The 20,483-nt window shown below is 44.9% G+C and overlaps 1 protein-coding gene across 3 annotated transcripts in view; it reads left to right on the top strand.

Moving 5' to 3' along the window:
* The window catches only part of LOC144892887 (uncharacterized), a 310,345-nt gene extending 305,390 nt beyond the window's left edge, over nt 1–4,955 (top strand). For 2 of the 3 annotated variants that reach the window (XR_013624005.1, XR_013624004.1), the window contains 2 exons: nt 1,109–1,455; nt 4,602–4,955. Coding sequence is in view for 1 of the 3 variants with exons in the window: in XM_078781253.1 (XP_078637379.1) it covers nt 1,271–1,273 (3 nt within the window). In the remaining 2 variants the exon portion in view is untranslated. The remainder of the gene's footprint in view (nt 1–1,108; nt 1,456–4,601) is intronic. The other variant, XM_078781253.1, reaches the window with a different exon arrangement.
* Nucleotides 4,956–20,483: the final 15,528 nt, after the last annotated feature.

The raw sequence follows: 20,483 nt of genomic DNA, 5'->3' as shown, positions 1-20,483 counted from the left end.
ATGCGTACCTGGAGAAGAGGGCGTTAATTGAAAATTCGCTAAACAGGGTTGTTACCCCCATTGTGTATATGGACATGCGTACCTGGAGAAGAGAGCATTAATTGAAAATTCGCTAAACAGGGTTGTTACCCCCATTGTGTATATAGAAATGCGTATCTGGAGAAGAGAGTGTTAATTGAAAATTCGCTAAACAGAGTCATTATCCCATTGTGTGTATGGACATGCGTACCTGGATCCCATTGTTTATATGCATATGCGTTCGACGATGATATTTCTTGCACATGAGTGGTATATGAGGGCTCCACTGGGGTATTGGTAATAATGCTAATAATAATACAGATGTGGTGCTTGTGTTTGTTTTTTTTTGTTTGTTTTTTCAGGGCAGGTATATGCATCTAGTGTTGAGGTAGGGTGCGATGTAGTTTACCACTCGTTGCTTTTAGCTACGGCCGCCGGATAGCTCTGCGAGCGAAAAGAAGACCGAGTGTGTCAGTCCTTCCTTCCGGTCCATACCCTCTGCCCTTGCCAAGACTCTCAGACTACCACCTGGTGGTGCACCATGGTTACAGTGCTCTTAAGGGCACTGGCTAAATGTTTGGAGGATCTCGGAGTAGGTTGGTACCCTCGAGGTGTAGTGTGCATGGCCCTCCATTGTGAGGACTTGCTGTGACCCTCCCCAATCCAACCAGGGTAGGTGGAGCTCTTTAGCCTTGGTAGGCAGTCCACCTAGGAGAAGGAAACTCTGATTGTAAATCCCCCTGCTACCTTGCCAGGTATGTCTCTTTTGACAAAGGCTAGGTCCACAGCTGATACTGTGGTGGCGTCAGGAAGAGCATCCGGCCACAAAAAACATGACTCAAAAATGCCTTTTGCTGAAGCAGCCATTTGGTGAATCACAGCTTACACATGCAAGCATGGCCGTAAAACAATGATGATGATGATGATTATTATGATTATGATGATGATGATGATGATGGTAATATATTGCTTTATTGATAAGAATATATTTTTTATTCTAATAACATCAGTAAGTATTAACAAAAACATAAAGTATGTACAAATATCAATAAAAAAAAATAATCGCCATCACTCCTACCTTCCTCCTCAGCCATGGCAGCAATGGAGGTGAGGTGAGAAGAGGCTCATGCTGCTGCAAAACAAAGGAGGAGTAAACAGCGCTGATTGGCTGAGAGCATGGGCATACAATACGAGTGCTGTGTTTACTCAACGTGTGCTGCTTGTTATGGATTTTCTTCTTCCTTTTTTTTAGTAAAAATGTTCTCCAGCACAAAGAGCTCTATAACGAATCGGCGTTCTATGGGGCAACGTGAAGCGAGGTATTACTGGACCGTGGAATGTTGTGGAAACTGGATAACTCAATACGGTTGTTGGAATCCCAGCATCTCGAGCTCCGTACTCAGATGGGATATTGCCGCACAAGGCAATCCGACGCTTGTATGTGAAGTCTTCCTGTTTTATTTTTTTCCAAAATGACGTTTCAAAAATAATAATTAAAACTTTGTCTTTGAATAATCTTTTATTTATTTACATTTTATGCAAGAAGTGAAGCAATTGTATGAGAGCAGAAATTATATACATTTATGTATTTACACATATAAATAAATATATATATATATATATATATATATATATATCAGTTATGCGATTTCATACCATCAGTGGTGAACCGCCGTTAATGTGATATATACAGTCACGTGAAAAAGTAAGTACACCCCATGTAAAGTTTTGACTTTTTCAACATATTTCAACATACAGCTATTTGATCTTCATTTCAACAATATTGATAGATAAAGGTGATATAATATAACAAATATCATGAAACATTTACATTTTGTTGTCCATTGTATAATTTAAATAAACATAAATCCAAATTTCGCATATGGGAAAAGTAAGTACACCCCTACAGCCTACATTTATCACTACTTCAAATACCTAAAATTAGAATCAGGTGCACCAGCTCAGGTGCAAATGATTAGAACATCGTCAGAGAGGATCTTGGAGGAACCTGTCTTATTTAAACCTCAGACATTTCGTTTGGTTTGCTCTTTGTTGATGGAGTGTGTGACATCACCATGCCTAGATCAAAAGAGCTCTCTGAGGCCTTCAGAAAGAAGGTTATAGATGCCTACGAGTCTGGGAAGGGATTTAAAAAGATCTCCAAACAATTTGAAATCAATCATTCGACTGTCCGGAAGATCATCTACAAGTGGAGAACATTCCAAACAACTGTCAACTTGTTCAGGCCAGGCCGCCCCAGCAACTTCAGCCTGATAGCAGACCGCAAGATGCTGAAAGAAGTCTCTAAGAACCCCAGAATGTCATCACAGGACCTACAGGTAGCTCTTGCCGCTGTTGATGTCAAAGTGCACGAGTCTACCATTAGAAAGAGGCTGCACAAGTTTGATCTACATGGGAGGTGTGCCAGGAGGAAACCTTTGCTGTCCAGAAAGAACAACAGGGCAAGACTAAAGTTTGCCAATGAACACCGAGGCCAAGACCAGCACTTCTGGAACAATGTGCTCTGGACAGATGAGTCAAAGGTAGAGCTATTTGGCCACAGTACCAGAAGACATGTTTGGCGAAAACCAAAGACAGCATTTGACCACATGAACCTGATACCAACTGTAAAAAGCATGGTGGTGGAAATATTATGGTTTGGGGCAGCTTTGCTGCATCAGGGCCTGGGCAGCTCACCATCATAGAATCCACTATGAATTATTCATTGTAACAGAGGGTGCTTGAGGATAATGTGAGGCCATCTGTCGGAAAGTTGAAGCTCAACCGAAGGTGGACCTTGCAACATGACAATGACCCTAAACATACCAGTAAATCCACCAAGGAATGGCTGAAAAGAAAGAAATGGAGGGTTCTGGAATGGCCAAGTCAAAGCCTGGATCTAAATCCCATCGAGATGTTGTGGGGGGATTTGAAACGAGCTGTGCATGCAATTGTGCATGTTGTGCAACAAGTTTTTGTTGAATAAATTATTGCAAAGTCAATTTGTCATTGATTTTTGTTCAATTAGATCACCTTTATCTATAGATACTGTTTAAATGAAGATCAAATATTGATATGTCCACAAAAAAGATTTTAAAAACATTTCATGGGGTGTACTTACTTTTTCCACATGTGAAATTTGCATTTATGTTTATTTAAATTATACAATGGACTACAAAATGTAAATGTTTCATGATATTTGTTATATTATATCACCTTTATCTGTCAGTATTGTTGAAATGAAGATCAAATAGCTGTATGTTGAAATATGTTGAAAAAGTCAAAACTTCGCATGGGGTGTACTTACTTTTTCACGTGACTGTATATACACCAATGATTGGCATGACCAATCATAGCAAAGTGTGTCATATCTATATATATATACACACACACACACACACACATATCACTTCATCCATCACCGTCTCCCCCCTCCCCTCTCTCTCTCTCTCTCTCTCTCTCTCTCTCTCCCCCCTTCCCTCACTCCATTCTGTCTCCGTATCTCACTCAATATGTCCCTCCATATAATGTAAGAGGTATATATATATGTTAATAATATATACAGTACATATATCCAATATATATCTACATATATGTGTCCCTCCCTGGTGGGAGAACGTTTGACAGTGAATGACAGAGTACTCAACGGAGCAGCAGCACAAACCAGGTAGATGAACCCACCATCGACTATTACAAGCAAATCCGTGTTGAGGGCCATGGGCTGTGCCATGCCACGTGATCCCTGAGACCCTAACTTGTGAGGATGTAATGCAAACGCTCACTGGTTAGGATCTTGGGAGCCACGTGGGTGGAACTTTCTGCAATTATGTTCAAACATGGTACGTTTTCTTGAATCGTTCTCTTCATACGTTTTAAAAAGAAATTTGTTTCGCACTCCTTCAACAAATTTGATTTGATTTGCACTCTAAACTTGTAAAACTATTTTTCAACATTTTAATTTGTCCTCTTCAGCAACTCCAGGCCCATAAACAACGTTTGAGAACAGCCAGGCCTACCTGGATCGTGTTCCGAAGGACCCATGGAAGTCTCAGGGAAAGTTGGCATGACCAATCATAGCAAAGTGTGTCATTCATTCGCAGAGTTTTAGGTGGAGAAGTTCACTGATAAGGTGATGATGGATCTTCTTCACTTCCTCTGGGCCTTCTTTCACTTTTTTAGGTCTTGTCCCCAGTATATTCTGGATTTTTTTTCTGTCCGCAAACCTTTTGTTTTTAGCTCTGTTGTCATGAACCTCCAGCCATACTGGAAACACTTCACAGTGGCTGTCGGACGAACAACAACAACATTGTAAACATGACTGAGTTATGCCAGTCATTCTATTATAGAGGATCAGGAATCCTGTTAGGCCATTCACATCACAACCAACTTGTGACGTCACATAAGAACGTTCTCTCAAGTTTGCATTGCTTACTCTTTACAATGAAAATCAGCACCTATGTTAAGAATTTAAATTCATTTTTTGAAGAATTAATTTATTTATTCATGTTCACGACCGGTACTTTCACTCCACTCGTGCACATTCTGGCAATATTTGATTATTTTTTTTGTGGTTTTTGTTTCAGTTTTAGTTTTGCAGTTGCATGGGCAGTGTAACGAGAAGTTTAAAATCCTGAGTTCAGGTGTCTGTGATCAATCTTGGATCGGTAATCACTCGGGATCACATCTTCAGCGAAGATCTAAATGAATGTGGTGAGTGAGGTAAGTGTTTATTTCATCATGATATCGAAACAAAGAATCATGATGACATGTTTACAAAATGCAATGTGCAATTATTTTATTATTATTATTTATTTTTATTTTATTATTATTTATTACTTGTGAAAAGTTGGGATTTGTAAAATTAAAATCTGAAATGGTGTACATGTTTGTTTGTTTGATTTGAAAAGGATTTTAATAAAGGAGATTGAAATAAAGAATGATGTATGTTCTGTCTTTCATGCGGCACAAATGAATCCTGTAGATCACGGTGTCTGTGTGCGGTTTCTCAAAATGGAAATGCAGAAACTAGAAGGTAGAGCTCGGTAGAGCACATACCCTCCGCTAGACTGAACAGGTTACATTTTGTATCTTGCTGATGGGCCGGATCGGGATTCGGACCTAAACCAAAATCGAATCGGCTTGTTGTCGCCGATCCAACTCATTCACCAAGTTTTGTCATAACTTGTCGATAACTTCTTGAGATATCGTCCTATTATATAGTTTTTGGTCCTGCAACCTGGTGTTGGCTTAGCGGTTCGGGTGCCGGCTTGGGATCCTAGGATCCTGGAGTTCGAATCCTGGTCGATCGCTGAATTAACACCAGGGGTGTTGACGCAGCCTGTCATCCTTCCGAGGTCGGCAAATTGAGTACCAGTTCACTGGTAATTCCCTGTGTGTCGCAAGAGGTGACCAACAGGGTTGGCGGCAGGAAGGGCATCCAGCCATAAAACATTGCTTCAAAAGGGGACCATGGTGCCCGAAAAAGGCCAACCCCTGATTTGGGGGGGTGGGGGGAGGAATGGCCTCTAAAGGTGGTTCACATATAGTTTTTGGTCCTGTCACTCAATGGTGAAAAATCCCTTAAAATCCACAAATCCAGATCTGGATCTTCACCAAAATACAATCCTTTCGTCCTTGTCATACACACAACCTCTCATCCAACTTCCGTACAAATCCATCCACACCTTTTTGAGATATCTTCGTCACAGACGGACACTCAGGGGGTGAAAACATAACCTCCGTCCATCTTCGGTAGCGGAGGTAGTAAATGTGTTCCCACCATAAATATGAACCACTACTTATAAGGTGGTTAAACTTTTAGTGTATAGGTATGGGACATCTTTTACAGCAACCCATAAACTGGAAAGTCCTGAAAACCAGCAACATTCTGAAACCCCACGGTCCTTCAATTCTTTTAACCCTTTCATTATGCAAACCTTCTGAAAAGTAGTCCTGAAATGAAAAGTAGTTCTTCTGAAATGATCCTGTTTACCATAAATAAACGTTTTAGCCCCATGCACAATAGATGGGTGGGAAAACCGAGTGCTACTGTAGAAGAAGCACCACCATCGGATGTCAAAGACAACAAAGCGCACCTAACCGTACTCACCTGTGCCAATGCTGCTGGCACATGCAAGTAGAAATCGTTGATCATTGGTAACAGCCGGAAGCGTTGAGCCTTCGCTGGAATGAAGGTCTTTCTGGTGGTTGACATGAGTAGCAAACGAGCTTGGTTTGAGCAATGGCCTTGTGTATTGCTTGGTTTGAAAAACACTTTGTATATACAGTGCCCTCCATTAGTATTAGAACTGTAATGTCAAAATAAATAACATATCTGACTGACTCCAATTCCTCAAGGCAAAAGGAAAGGCTAAAACAAAGACGAGACATTCACAGCTGTTTTATGTGTGAACAACCAATGTAACAAGAAACACCTGTCAGTCATTTGTTACAATACTCATGCTCACCTAAAATGGGGCAACTGAACATACAAAGTGCTATTGTTCCACAATGATAAAACATACATATATATATATATATATATATATATATATATATATATATATATATATATATATATATATATATATATATATACATATACATAATAAAAGAACGTTTTTGTTTGTCTGTGCAAGCTAATCTCCTAAACGGTGAAAGATAGGAGGAAACCTCTAATACAAAAATGTCGGGACGGGCCCCGGGAAGGTTATAGGCTAGGTGGCGAGGCCGGTCGAGGCCGCATCGGCCAGGCCGGGCTCATTTCACAATTAAAAGCTGAGCTGAATTATAGTAGTCAATCTTCTACGGCCATGAGTAAAAGCTGAATTATAGTAGTCAATTCATTCAAAAAGAACTAAAAAATGTCGGGACGGGCCTCGGGAATGTTATAGGCTAGGTGGCGAGGCCGCATCAGCCGAGCTGGGCCCATTTTACAATTAAAAGCTGAGATGAATTATAGTAGTCAATCTTCTATGGTCACGAGAAAAAGCTGAATTATAGTAGTAAATTCATTCAAAAAGAACCAAAAATGTCGGGACGGCCCCCGGGAAGGTTATAGGCTAGGTGGCGAGGCCGGTCGAGGCCGCATCGGCCGAGCTGGGCCCATTTCACAATTAAAAGCTGAGCTGAATTATAGTAGTCAATCTTCTACGGCCGCGAGTAAAATCTGAATTATAGTAGTAAATTCATTCAAAAAGAACCAAAAATGTCGGGACGGGCCCCGGGAAGGTTATAGGCTAGGTGGCGAGGCCGGTCGAGGCCGCATCGGCCGAGCTGGGCCCATTTCACAATTAAAAGCTGAGCTGAATTATAGTAGTCAATCTTCTACGGCCACGAGTAAAAGCTGAATTATAGTAGTAAATTCATTCAAAAAGAACTAATAATGCCGGGACAGGCCCCGGGAAGGTTATAGGCTAGGTGGTGAGGCCGGTCGAGGCCGCATCGGCCGGGCTGGGCCCATTTCACAATTAAAAGCTGAGCTGAATTATAGGAGTCAATCTTCTCCGGCCGCGAGTAAAAGCTGAATTATAGGAGTAAATTCATTCAAAAATAACCCGGGCAATGCCGGGGGCTTTCAGCTAGTATATATATATATATATATATACGTAGAAACACCAATAAATAAAATCTAACCTGTAATTTTTGCCTCATATTCATCTTTTGATCTCAAATCCACATTTCTGGAGGATATAGAAATAATAACAAATTTGACTTCACTGTTCCAATACGAACAACCCAAACCCTAGCCCTAACCCTAACAATCCTAACCCTAACAACCCAAACCCTAGCCCTAACCCTAACAATCCTAACCCTAACCCTAACCCTAACAACCCAAACCCTAGCCCTAACCCTAACAATCCTAACCCTAACCCTAACAACCCTAACCCTAACCCGAAAAACTCGGCACTACCACTACTACTACTACTACTACTAATCCGCATGCCAGACTAAGGGACTTAGTGACCCCCATAAATGTCGGTCTTCCTCCTGCCAACATCATGTGGGCTATGGCCAATCTCATTGGCGGACTGGAGTAACCAAGAGTCTTGGGCGTCCTCGAGTACGATGTCAGCTTAGATCGGGTCGGTGACCATGGTAAAGATTTGTGGTAAATTCCAGGGATATACAGTTCATTCAGAAAGTATTCAGACCCCTTCACTTTTTTCACATTTTGTTATGTTGCAGCCTTATGCTGAAATCGTTTAAATTCATTTTTTCCCTCATCAATCTGCACTCAATATCCCAGAATGACAAAGAGAAAACAGGATTTTAGAAAGTTTTGCTAATTCATAAAAAGAAAAAACTGAAATATAACATTGACATAAGTATTCATACCCTTTGCTACGACACTTGAAATTTAGCTCATGTGCCTCCCATTTCTCTTGATCTTCTTTGAGATGTTTCTACACCTTGAGTGGAGTCCACCTGTGGTAAATTCAATTGATTGGACATGACTTGGAGAGGCACACACCTGTCTATACAAGGTCTCACAGCTGACAATGCATATCAGAGAAAAACCAAGCCATGAGGTCGAAGGAACTGCCTGCAGAGCTCAGAGACAGGATTGTGTCGAGGCACAGATCTGGGGAAGCCGACAAAAACTTTCTGCTGCATTGAAGGTTCCCAAGAGCACAGTGGCCTCCATAATTCTTAAATGGAAGAAGTTTGGAACAACCAGGACTCTTCCTAGAGCTGGCCGCCCGGCCAAACTGAGCAATTGGAGGAGAAGGGCCTTGGTAAGAGAGGTGACCAAGAACCCGATGGTCACTCTGGCTGAGCTCCAGAGATCCTGTGTGGAGATGGGAGAAACTTCCAGAAGGACAACCATCACTGCAACACTCCACCGATCTGGGCTTTATGGCAGAGTGGCCAGACGGAAGCCTCTCCTTAGTGAAAGACATATGAAAGCCCGCCTGGAGTTTGCAAAAAAGCACCGAAAGTACTCTCAGACTGTGAGAAACAAGATTCTGTAGGCTTTCATGATAAAAGACATGCCAGGTTAACTTGATATCGAGGCATACCAGACTACCTCGATACCCAGTCATGCCAGACTACCTCGACATCCAGGCATGCCAGACGACTTCGATACCCAGGCATGCCAGACTACCTCGATACCCAGGCATGCCAGACTACCTCGACATCCAGGCATGCCAAACAACCTCGATACCCAGGCATGCCAGACGACTTCGATACCCAGGCATGCCAAACAACCTCGATACCCAGGCATGCCAGACTACCTCGATACACAGGCAAGCCAGACAAGATCGATACCCAGGCATACCAGACTACCTCGATACCCAGGCATACCAGACTACCTCGATACCCAGGCATGCCAGACTACCTCGATACCCAGGCATGCCAGACTACCTCAATACCCAGGCATGCCAGACAACCTCCATACCCAGGCATGCCAGACTACCTCAATACCCAGGTATGCCAGACAACCTCCATACCCAGGCATGCCAGACTACCTCCTTACCCAAGCATGCCAGACTACCTCGATACCCAGGCATGCCAGACTACCTCCATACCCAGGCATGCCAGACTACCTCCATACCCAGACATGCCAGACTACCTCGATACCTACACATGCCAGATGACCTCGATACCTACACATGCCAGATGACCTCGATACTCAGGCATGCCAGACTACCTCGATACCTTGGCATGCCAGACGACCTCGATACCCAGGCATGCCAGACTACCTCGATACTCAGGCATGCCAGACAACGTCGATACCCAGGCATACTAGACTACCTCGATACCCAGGAATGCCAGACTACCTCGATACCCAGGCATGCCAGACTACCTCGATACTCAGGCATCCCAGACGACCTCGATACCCAGGCATGCCCGACTACATCCATACCCAGGCATGCCAGACTACCTCCATACCCAGGCATGCCAGACTACCTCGATACCTAGACATGCCAGACTACCTCGATACCTAGGCATTCCAGACCCACCTCGATATCCAGGCATGCCAGACTACCTCGATACCTAGACATGCCAGACTACCTCGATACCCAGGCATGCCAGACTACCTCCATACCCAGGCATGCCAGACTACCTCCATACCCAGGTGTGCCAGACTACCTCGATACCTAGACATGCCAGACTACCTCGATACCTAGGCATTCCAGACCCACCTCGACATCCAGGCATGCCAGACTACCTCGACATCCAGGCATGCCAGACTACCTCGACATCCAGGCATGCCAGACTACCTCGACATCCAGGCATGCCAGACTACCTCGACATCCAGGCATGCCAGACTACCTCGATACTTAGGCATGCCAGACTACCTCGACATCCAGGCATCGCAGACCCACCTTGACATCCAGGCATGCCAGACTACCTCGATACTTAGGCATGCCAGACTACCTCGACATCCAGGCATGCCAGACTACCTCGACATCCAGGCATGCCAGACTACCTCGATACTTAGGCATGCCAGACTACCTCGACATCCAGGCATGCCAGACCCACCTTGACATCCAGGCATGCCAGACTACCTCGATACTTAGGCATGCCAGACTCCCTCGACATCCAGGCATGCCAGACCCACCTTGACATCCAGGCATGCCAGACTACCTCGATACTTAGGCATGCCAGACTACCTCGACATCCAAGCATGCCAGACCCACCTTGACATCCAGGCATGCCAGACTACCTCGATACTTAGGCATGCCAGACTCCCTCGACATCCAGGCATGCCAGACCCACCTTGACATCCAGGCATGCCAGACTACCTCGATACTTAGGCATGCCAGACTACCTCGACATCCAGGCATGCCAGACCCACCTTGACATCCAGGCATGCCAGACTACCTCGATACTTAGGCATGCCAGACTACCTCGACATCCAGGCATGCCAGACCCACCTCGATACAGCTCAGTTTGAAGCCAAGTAGTTTCATGCTATTTCCAACTTATCCGAATCTGAGTGACACGTTGATGTGTCGTCATCACACCAACCACATGTTATTGTGAGAAACGGGCAGAAACGGTAAGCATTGACTTCTGTCTTCCTCCCTTCCCAAACCAACCCCAAGCTCACAATTGCATGCAGGCACTGTCTTTGGACAAATGGTGGAAGTGATCAACAATAAAAGGACATTGCACAGGTTGCCTTCCACTGTATTTTGATGGAAACTTTTACTTTGGGAAACCAGAACAGCCTGGAAGTCTGGTTTGGATTACAAAAACCTGTGCATCACGTGGAAGTAAAAGTTTTTAATGGAGATTTATGGAAGCGGTGGGTTCGGGAAGGGTGGGAAGGTGTGCTGATGGAAGCTGTGTGGTTGTTTATGATTCCCTTCGGAATAACTTTTTTGTTGGTGGTAATTACCGGTCTTGAAGTCGAATATATTTCAGGTTGCCAAGTGTCAATATCAGCCAAATGTAATGCACCCACGTTGCCCCCAGAGTCGGAGCAGTTTAACAAAAATAGGTAATTTGCGTCAGGAGCACCATTTCGTTTTCTCCACACATAATACATTCTATCTTTAAAATCGATGCTTATTTAAATGTAGAGGAATGGTGCAACACGTTTCTAGATTAGTCTGTTTTATCATCGAATTTGTAATGTACAAGCTAAAAAAGACTTTCAGATAATTGCGGAACCTGGGCCCACCAACCATCTAGTATGATGATTCAGATAATTGCGGAACCTGGGCCCACCAACCATCTAGGTTGATGATTCAGATAATTGCGGAACCTGGGCCCACCAACCATCTAGTATGATGATTCAGATAATTGCGGAACCTGGGCCCACCAACCATCTAGTATGATGATTGAGATAATAGTGGAACCTGGGCCCACCAACCATCTAGTATAATGATTCAGATAATTGCGGAACCTGGGCCCACCAACCATCTAGTATGATGATTCAGGTAATTGTGTAACCTGGGCCCACCAACCATCTAGTTTGATGATTCAGATAATTGCGGAACCTGGGCCCACCAACCATCTAGTATGATGATTCAGATAATTGCGGAACCTGGGCCCACCAACCATCTAGTATGATGATTGAGATAATAGTGGAACCTGGGCCCACCAACCATCGAGTATAATGATTCAGATAATTGCGGAACCTGGGCCCACCAACCATCTAGTATGATGATTCAGGTAATTGTGTAACCTGGGCCCACCAACCATCTAGTTTGATGATTCAGATAATTGCGGAACCTGGGCCCACCAACCATCTAGTTTGATGATTCAGATAATTGCGGAACCTGGGCCCACCAACCATCTAGTATGATGATTGAGATAATAGTGGAACCTGGGCCCACCAACCATCTAGTATAATGATTCAGATACTACTGCAACCTGGGCCCACCAACCATCTAGTATGATGATTCAGATAATAGTGGAACCTGGGCCCACCAACCATCTAGTGTGATGATTCAGGTAATTGTGGAACCTGGGCCCACCAACCCTCCAGTATGATGTTTCAGATAATAGTGGAACCTGGGCCCACCAACCCTCCAGTATGATGATTCAGGTAATTGTGGAACCTGGGCCCACCAACCATCTAGTATAATGATTCAGATACTAGTGCAACCTGGGCCCACCAACCATCTAGTATGATGATTCAGATAATAGTGGAACCTGGGCCCACCAACCATCTAGTATGATGATTCAGATAATTGTGGAACCTGGGCCCACCAACCATCTAGTATGATGATTCAGGTAATTGTGGAACCTGAGCCCACCAACCATCTAGTATGATGATTCAGGTAATTGTGGAACCTGGGCCCACCAACCATCTAGTATGATGATTCAGATATTTGTAGAACCTGGGCCCACCAACCATCCAGTATGATGATTCAGGTAATTGTGGAACCTGGGCCCACCAACCATCTAGTATGATGATGCAGGTAATTGTAGAACCTGACCCCACCATCCATCTAGTATGATGATTCTGATAATTGTGGAACCTGGGCCCACCAACCCTCCAGTATGATGATTCAGATAAGAGTGGAACCTGGGCCCACCAACCATCTAGTGTGATGATTCAGAAAATACTGGAACCTGAGCCCACCAACCATCTAGTATGATGATTCAGGTAATTGTGGAACCTCGGCCCATCAACCATCTAGAATGATGATTCAGATAATTGTGGAACATGGGCCCACCAACCATCTAGTATGATGATTCAGATATTTGTGGAGCCTGGGCCCACCAACCATCTATTATGATGATTCAGTTAATTGTGGAACCTGAGCCCACCAACCATCTAGTATGATGATTCAGTTAATTGTGGAACCTGAGCCCACCAACCATCTAGTATGATGATTCAGGTAATTGTGGAACCTGGGCCCACCAACCATCTAGTATGATGATTCAGATAATAGTGGAACCTGGGCCCACCAACCATCTAGTATGATGATTCAGGTAATTGTGGAACCTGAGCCCACCAACCATCTAGTATGATGATTCAGGTAATTGTGGAACCTGGGCTCACCAACCATCTAGTATGATGATTCAGATATTTGTAGAACCTGGGCCCACCAACCATCTAGTATGATGATTCAGGTAATTGTGGAACCTGGGCCCACCAACCATCTAGTATGATGATGCAGGTAATTGTAGAACCTGAGCCCACCATCCATCCAGTATGATGATTCTGATAATTGTGGAACCTGGGCCCACCAACCATCTAGTGTGATGATTCAGGTAATTGTGGAACCTGGGCCCACCAACCCTCCAGTATGATGATTCAGATAATAGTGGAACCTGGGCCCACCAACCATCTAGTGTGATGATTCAGGTAATTGTGGAACCTGGGCCCACCAACCCTCCAGTATGATGTTTCAGATAATAGTGGAACCTGGGCCCACCAACCCTCCAGTATGATGATTCAGGTAATTGTGGAACCTGGGCCCACCCACCATCTAGTATGATGATGCAGGTAATTGTAGAACCTGGGCCCACCAACCCTCCAGTATGATGATTCAGATAATAGTGGAACCTGGGCCCACCAACCCTCCAGCATGATGATTCAGGTAATTGTGGAACCTGGGCCTACCAACCATCTAGTGTGATGATTCAGGTAATAGTGTAACCTGGGCCCACCAACCATCTAGTGTGATGATTCAGGTAATTGTGGAACCTGGGCCCACCCACCATCTAGTATGATGATGCAGGTAATTGTAGAACCTGGGCCCACCAACCCTCCAGTATGATGATTCAGATAATAGTGGAACCTGGGCCCACCAACCCTCCAGCATGATGATTCAGGTAATAGTGTAACCTGGGCCCACCAACCATCTAGTGTGATGATTCAGATAATAGTGGGACCTGGGCCCACCAACCATCTAGTATGATGATTCAGATAATAGTGGAACCTGGGCCCACCAACCATCTAGTATGATGATTCAGATTATTGTGGAACCTGGGCCCACCAACCATCTAGTATGATGATTCAGATAATTGTGGAACCTGGGCCCACCAATCATCTCGTATGATGATTCAGATAATAGTGGAACCTGGGCCCACCAACCATCTAGTATGATGATTCAGATAATTATGGAACCTGGGCCCACCAACCATCTAGTATGATGATTCAGATAATAGTGGAACCTAGGCCCACCAACCATCGAGTATGATGATTCAGATAATTGTGGAACCTGGCCCCACCAACCATCTAGTATGATGATTCAGATAATTGTGGAACCTGGGCCTACCAACCATCTAGTATGATGATTCAGATAATTGTGGAACCTGGGCCCACCAACCATCTAGTATGATGATTCAGGTAATTGCGGAACCTGGGCCCACCAACCATCTAGTATGATGATTCAGGTAATTGTGGAACCTAGGCCCACCAACCATCTCATATGATGATTGAGATCATAGTGGAACCTGGGACCACCAACCATCCAGTATGATGATTCAGATAATAGTGGAACCTGGGCCCACCAACCATCTAGTTTGATCATTCAGATAATTGTGGAACCCGGGCCCACCAACCATCTAGTATGATGATTCAGATAATAGTGGAACCTGGGCCCACCAACCATCTAGTATGCTGATTCAGATAATAGTGGAACCTGGGGCCACCAACCATCTAGTATGCTGATTCAGATAATAGTGGAACCTGGGCCCACCAACCATCTAGTATGATGTTTGAGGACAAAGCAAAGAAATGTGAAACAAGCACAGGTATAGTCAGGATATAGTCAGGGAGCTTATTTATATCGTGATAAAGAGTCCCGTGGGCACTTAATGATGAGAACATACCACCGAGTCACATTGTTTATTTATTTTTTATGATTATTTTTTTGTATACAAGATCGAGGCTCGTGAAAGAGCTAACATTAATCACACAAAAAGTCAAACCGACACATAAAACACAAAAAATAAGGGGAGCGGTAGACAAGATGGGGAGAGAAGGGGAAGGACACAAACACAACATTTGAGAGCAGGGACATCGGGAGAAATTTTTCAGGGGGAGGAATTGGGGGGAGGTGGGAGAGGTATAGAACATATGAACACTGCAAGGACTTCCAGGAAAGAAGTTGGAATTTCAAAAAAAAGAAAAAAAAAAGTATCGGGTGAATTAGCGTGGGTAGAAAAGATCAAGGTTTTGGATGGGGGAAGATAAGAGATGGTGGTGAACAGCTGTTTTATAGACCTGGAGGGAGGAGTGGGATTGAAGGGAGTGGGGGAGTTTGTTCCAGAGGCGGGAGAAAAGGGGAATGAAAGAGTGAAGGTGAGCAGAGAGCCTAGATTTTGGCATTTTAACCATCAGAGGGTTGCTGGCAGATCTTGTGCGACCTGAAGGAATATTGGGGAGACAGAGCACAGAGAGAGCTGGGGAGCAAGGCTAGAGAGGAGTCCGTAGAAGACAGAAAGACCACCAACCTGCCTGCGGTGAGTGAGTGAAAGGCCCTCGGAGTTACCTTCATTGCAGGAGATTCCAATGATTCTGAAAGCTTTGGTTTCAACAGCGTGAAGCCGAGCTAGGTGTGAGGCAGGAGCACCGGCCCAGAGGGGGGAACAGTATACCATTGAGCTGCGGATGAAAGCCTTGTATGTGGTGAGGAGCTCAGGTGTGCCAAGGAAGGACTTCGCACGATAGAGGATGCCCAGTCGGCAACTGGCTTTGGAGGCCAGCTTGGAAATGTGGTTTTCCCAAGAAAGATCATGACAGATAGTGAGACCCAAAAGCTTGAGCGACCGAACTTCTTGGAGAGGATTGTTGAGAAAGTAGATGGGAGGGTTTTCCAGTCGGTCCTTTCGGAGAGACATCGTAAGAGTGTGAGATTTGTCAGGATTGAAAGACATGTTCCACTTGTTTGCCCAGTCTGTGATTTTGTCCAGGTCTGCAGAGAGTGAGGAGGCTGCCAATCTGAGGGATGAGGAATGGAGCGGCAGATAGTGGAGTAATCAGCAAAGAGATAGAGAGGATTTTCCAGAGAGTTGGAGAGATCATTGATGAAGACCAGAAATAGCACAGGGCCCAGAACACTACCTTGGGGAACTCCAGCCAGAACAGGAAGGGGCGATGAGAGAAATCCATTCAGGGCCACACGTTGACTATGACCAGAGAGGAAGTCCGCAAGCCAAGCATGGAGATTTCCATGGATACCATAGGAGGAGAGTTTGGTGAGCAGGGCTGGGTGCCAGACCGTATCGAAGGCACGTGATATGTCAAGGGAGACAGCTCTGATTTCCTGTTTGGCATTGAGGACCTCCATCCATTGTTGAGACAGCAGAAGCAGCATGTCCAGAGTAGAATGACCTGGTCTGAATCCAAATTGATGATCAGAGATCAAGCCATTGGAGAAGAGGAAGGATTTGATATCCGAAGCAATGATCGATTCCATGACTTTGCTGATAATTGGAAGCAGGCTGATTGGTCTGTAGTTGCAAGGATGTTTTTGCACCTTTTTGTGTAAAGCGGTAATGTTTGCTGATTTCCAAGATGCTGGCAGATAACCTTGAGGAAAAGAGAGGGTAAAAAGAACAGAGAAAGGGTGAGATAGAGCGGCAGAGCAGGATTTTAGGACCCGTGGGCTGATGCCGTCTGGTCCAGTTGCAGAATCAGAGTCGAGGTTTGCCAAAAACTTCTCCACCTTGTCAGGAGAGGAGGACACCGAGTCCAGGAGCAGTTGGGCTCGACTGGGAAAGGTGGGAACAGAGAGAGATGGGTTTGGGACACAAGATTTTGTGGCAAACACAGAGTTGAGGCATTCGGCTTTGTCACGTGCCGTTAGACCCGAAGGAACACTAAAAATTTAGACCCGTAGGAACACGAAAAACCATGTTGGCAAAAACTGAAGTGCTGCAGATGGTGGCTATCTTGGATTTCAAAAAAATCGTGCTTTAGATTTATTATCATGATAATCGTGCTTTAGATTTATTATCGCGATAATCGTGCTTTTGATTTACTATCATGTTAATCGTGCTTTAGATTTATTATCACAATAATCATGCTTTAGATTTATTATCATGATAATCGTGCTTTAGATTTATTATCATGATAATCGTGCTTTAGATTTATTATCACAATAATCGTGCTTTAGATTTATTATCATGATAATCGTGCTTTAGATTTATTATCATGATAATCGTGCTTTAGATTTATTTTTACGATAATCGTGCTTTAGATTTATTATCGTGATAATCGTGCTTTAGATTTATTATCGTGATAATCGTGCTTTAGATTTATTATCGTGATAATCGTGCTTTCGATTTATTATCGTGATAATCGTGCTTTAGATTTACTATCATGACAATCGTGCTTTAGATTTATTATCGTGATAATCGTGCTTTAGATTTATTATCGTGATAATCGTGGTTTAGATTTATTATCACAATAATCGTGCTTTAGATTTATTATCATGATAATCGTGCTTTAGATTTACTAGGGCATGCCCGTACTATATATATATCTAAAATTATATCCCCCCCCTCTATTTACATGAAATGGTTTGGTCCAAAGCGAACGGCTTGCGAGTACGGTGACAATCCCCCCCCCCCCCCCCCCCTCTATTTACATGAAATGGTTTGGTCCAAAGCGAACGGCTTGCGAGTACGGTGACAATCCCCCCCCCCCCCCCCCCTCTATTTACATGAAATGGTTTGGTCCAAAGCGAACGGCTTGCGGAGTTTGGTAAAGAAATCGCCATAGCGTGCACAAACGCCATAGCGTGCATAGCGTTTGTCATACCCTTCCTCCCGTCCATGGTACACGGAATCTTGTGGTGAGGCTGTTGCCCAGAAACAACTTGCCTTCGTCTCCTGGAAAGCAAATCCAACGGAAGGAAATCTCATTTCCTTTCACAAAGCCCGAAACAAGTGTGTGTCCACCCTCAGGAGAGCCAGGAAACAATATCTCTCCGTTCTCAAGACCGAACTCTCTTATCTGTCTCCCTCTTCCAAATCCTGGTGGCGTCTGGTCAAATCCGTTTCTGGTGTTTGTTCCCCCTCCATCCCCTCCCTTACCTCAAACGGCTACACAGCTGACTCCGCACGTGAAAAAGCTGAATGCCTCAACTCTGTGTTTGCCTCTAAATCTTGTGTCCCAAACCCATCCCTCTCTGTACCCACCATACCCAGTCGTACCCTGCTGCTCCTGGACTCCGTGTCCTTTCCTCCTGACAAGGTGGAAAAGTTTCTGTCAACCCTCGACTCTGATTCTGCAACTGGACCCGACGGCATCAGCCCACGGGTCCTAAAATCCTGCTCTGCTGCTCTATCTCACCCTCTCTCTGTTCTCTTCACCCTCTCTTTTGCTCAAGATCAACTGCCATCTGCTTGGAAATCAGCCAACATCACCGCTTTGCACAAAAAAGGTGCAAAAACAGATCCTAGCAACTACAGACCAATCAGCCTTCTCCCAATTATCAGCAAAGTCATGGAATCCATCATTGCTTCTGATATGAAATCTTTCCTCTTCTCCAATGGCTTGATCTCTGATCATCAATTTGGTTTCAGACCAGGTCACTCTACTCTGGACATGCTGCTTCTGCTGTCTCAACAATGGATGGAGGTCCTCAATGCCAAACAGGAAATTAGAGCTGTCTCCCTCGACATATCACGTGCCTTCGACACGGTCTGGCACCCCGCTCTGCTCACCAAACTCTCCTCCTTTGGTATCCATGGAAATCTCCACGCATGGCTGGCGGACTTCCTCTCTAGTCGTCGTCAACGTGTGGCCCTGAATGGGTTTCTCTCATCTCCTCTTCCTGTTCAGGCTGGAGTTCCCCAAGGCAGTGTTCTGGGCCCTGTGCTTTTTCTGGTCTTCATCAATGATCTCTCTGACTCTCTCGAAAATCCTCTCTATCTCTTTGCTGATGACTCCACTCTCTGCCGCTCCATTCCTCATCCCTCAGATCGGCAGTCTGCTGCCTCCTCACTCTCTGAAGACCTGGACAAAATCACAGACTGGTCAAACAAGTGGAACATGTCTTTCAATCCTGACAAATCTCACACTCTTACTATGTCTCTCCGAAAAGATCGACTGGACAACCCTCCCATCTACTTTCTCAACAATCCTCTCCAAGAAGTTCTGTCGCTCAAGATTTTGGGTCTCACTATCTGCCATGATCTTTCTTGGGAAAACCACATTTCCAAGCTGGCCTCCAAAGCCAGTCGCCGACTGGGCATCCTCCGTCGTGCGAAGTCCTTCCTCGGCACACCTGAGCTCCTCACCACATACAAGGCTTTCATCCGCAGCTCAATGGAATACTGTTCTCCCCTATGGGCCGGTGCTCCTGCCTCACACCTAGCTCGGCTTCACGCTGTTGAAACCAAAGCTTTCAGAATTATTGGAATCTCCCGCGATGAAGCTATCTCTGAGGGCCTTTCACTCACTCACCGCAGGCAGGTAGGTGGTCTTTCTGTCTTCTACCGACTCCTCTCCGGCCTCGCACCCCCAGCTCTCTCTGTGCTCTGTCCCCCAAATATTCCTACAGGTCGCACAAGATCTGCCAGCAACCCTCTGATGGTTAAACTGCCGAAATCTCGGCTCTCCGCTCACCTTCACTCTTTCATTCCTCTTTTCTCCCGCCTCTGGAACAAACTCCCTCACTCCCTTCAATCCCACGCCTCCCTCCAGGTCTTTAAAACAGCTGTTCACCACCATCTCTTATCTTCCCCCATCCAAAACCTTGATCTTTTCTACCCCCGCTAATTCACCCCAGATCCACCTTGTTTGAAATTCCAACTTCTTTCCTGGAAGTCCTGGCAGTGTCCATATGTTTTATACCTCTCCCACTGCCCCCTTCCCACGCCCCCCCCCCCCCCCCCCAAAGCCCTCGCCCTCTCTCAGATCTCTCGATGTCTCCATGTCTCTCGGTCCCTGCTCTCAAATGTTGTGTTTGTGTCCTTCCCCCTCTCTCCCCATCTTGTCTACCGCTCCCTATGTTATATGTTTTATGTGTCGGTTTGTCTTTCTGTGTGATTAATGTTCGCTCTTTCACGAGCCTCGATCTTGTATACAAAAAAAA

This window comes from Myxine glutinosa, chromosome 7, assembly GCF_964187855.1.
Source record: "Myxine glutinosa chromosome 7, kmMyxGlut1.1, whole genome shotgun sequence".
NCBI classification, from domain to species: Eukaryota; Metazoa; Chordata; class Myxini; order Myxiniformes; family Myxinidae; genus Myxine; species Myxine glutinosa.
Note: the sequence above shows the minus strand (reverse complement) of the source record. Positions and strands in the feature narration are given on the sequence as shown.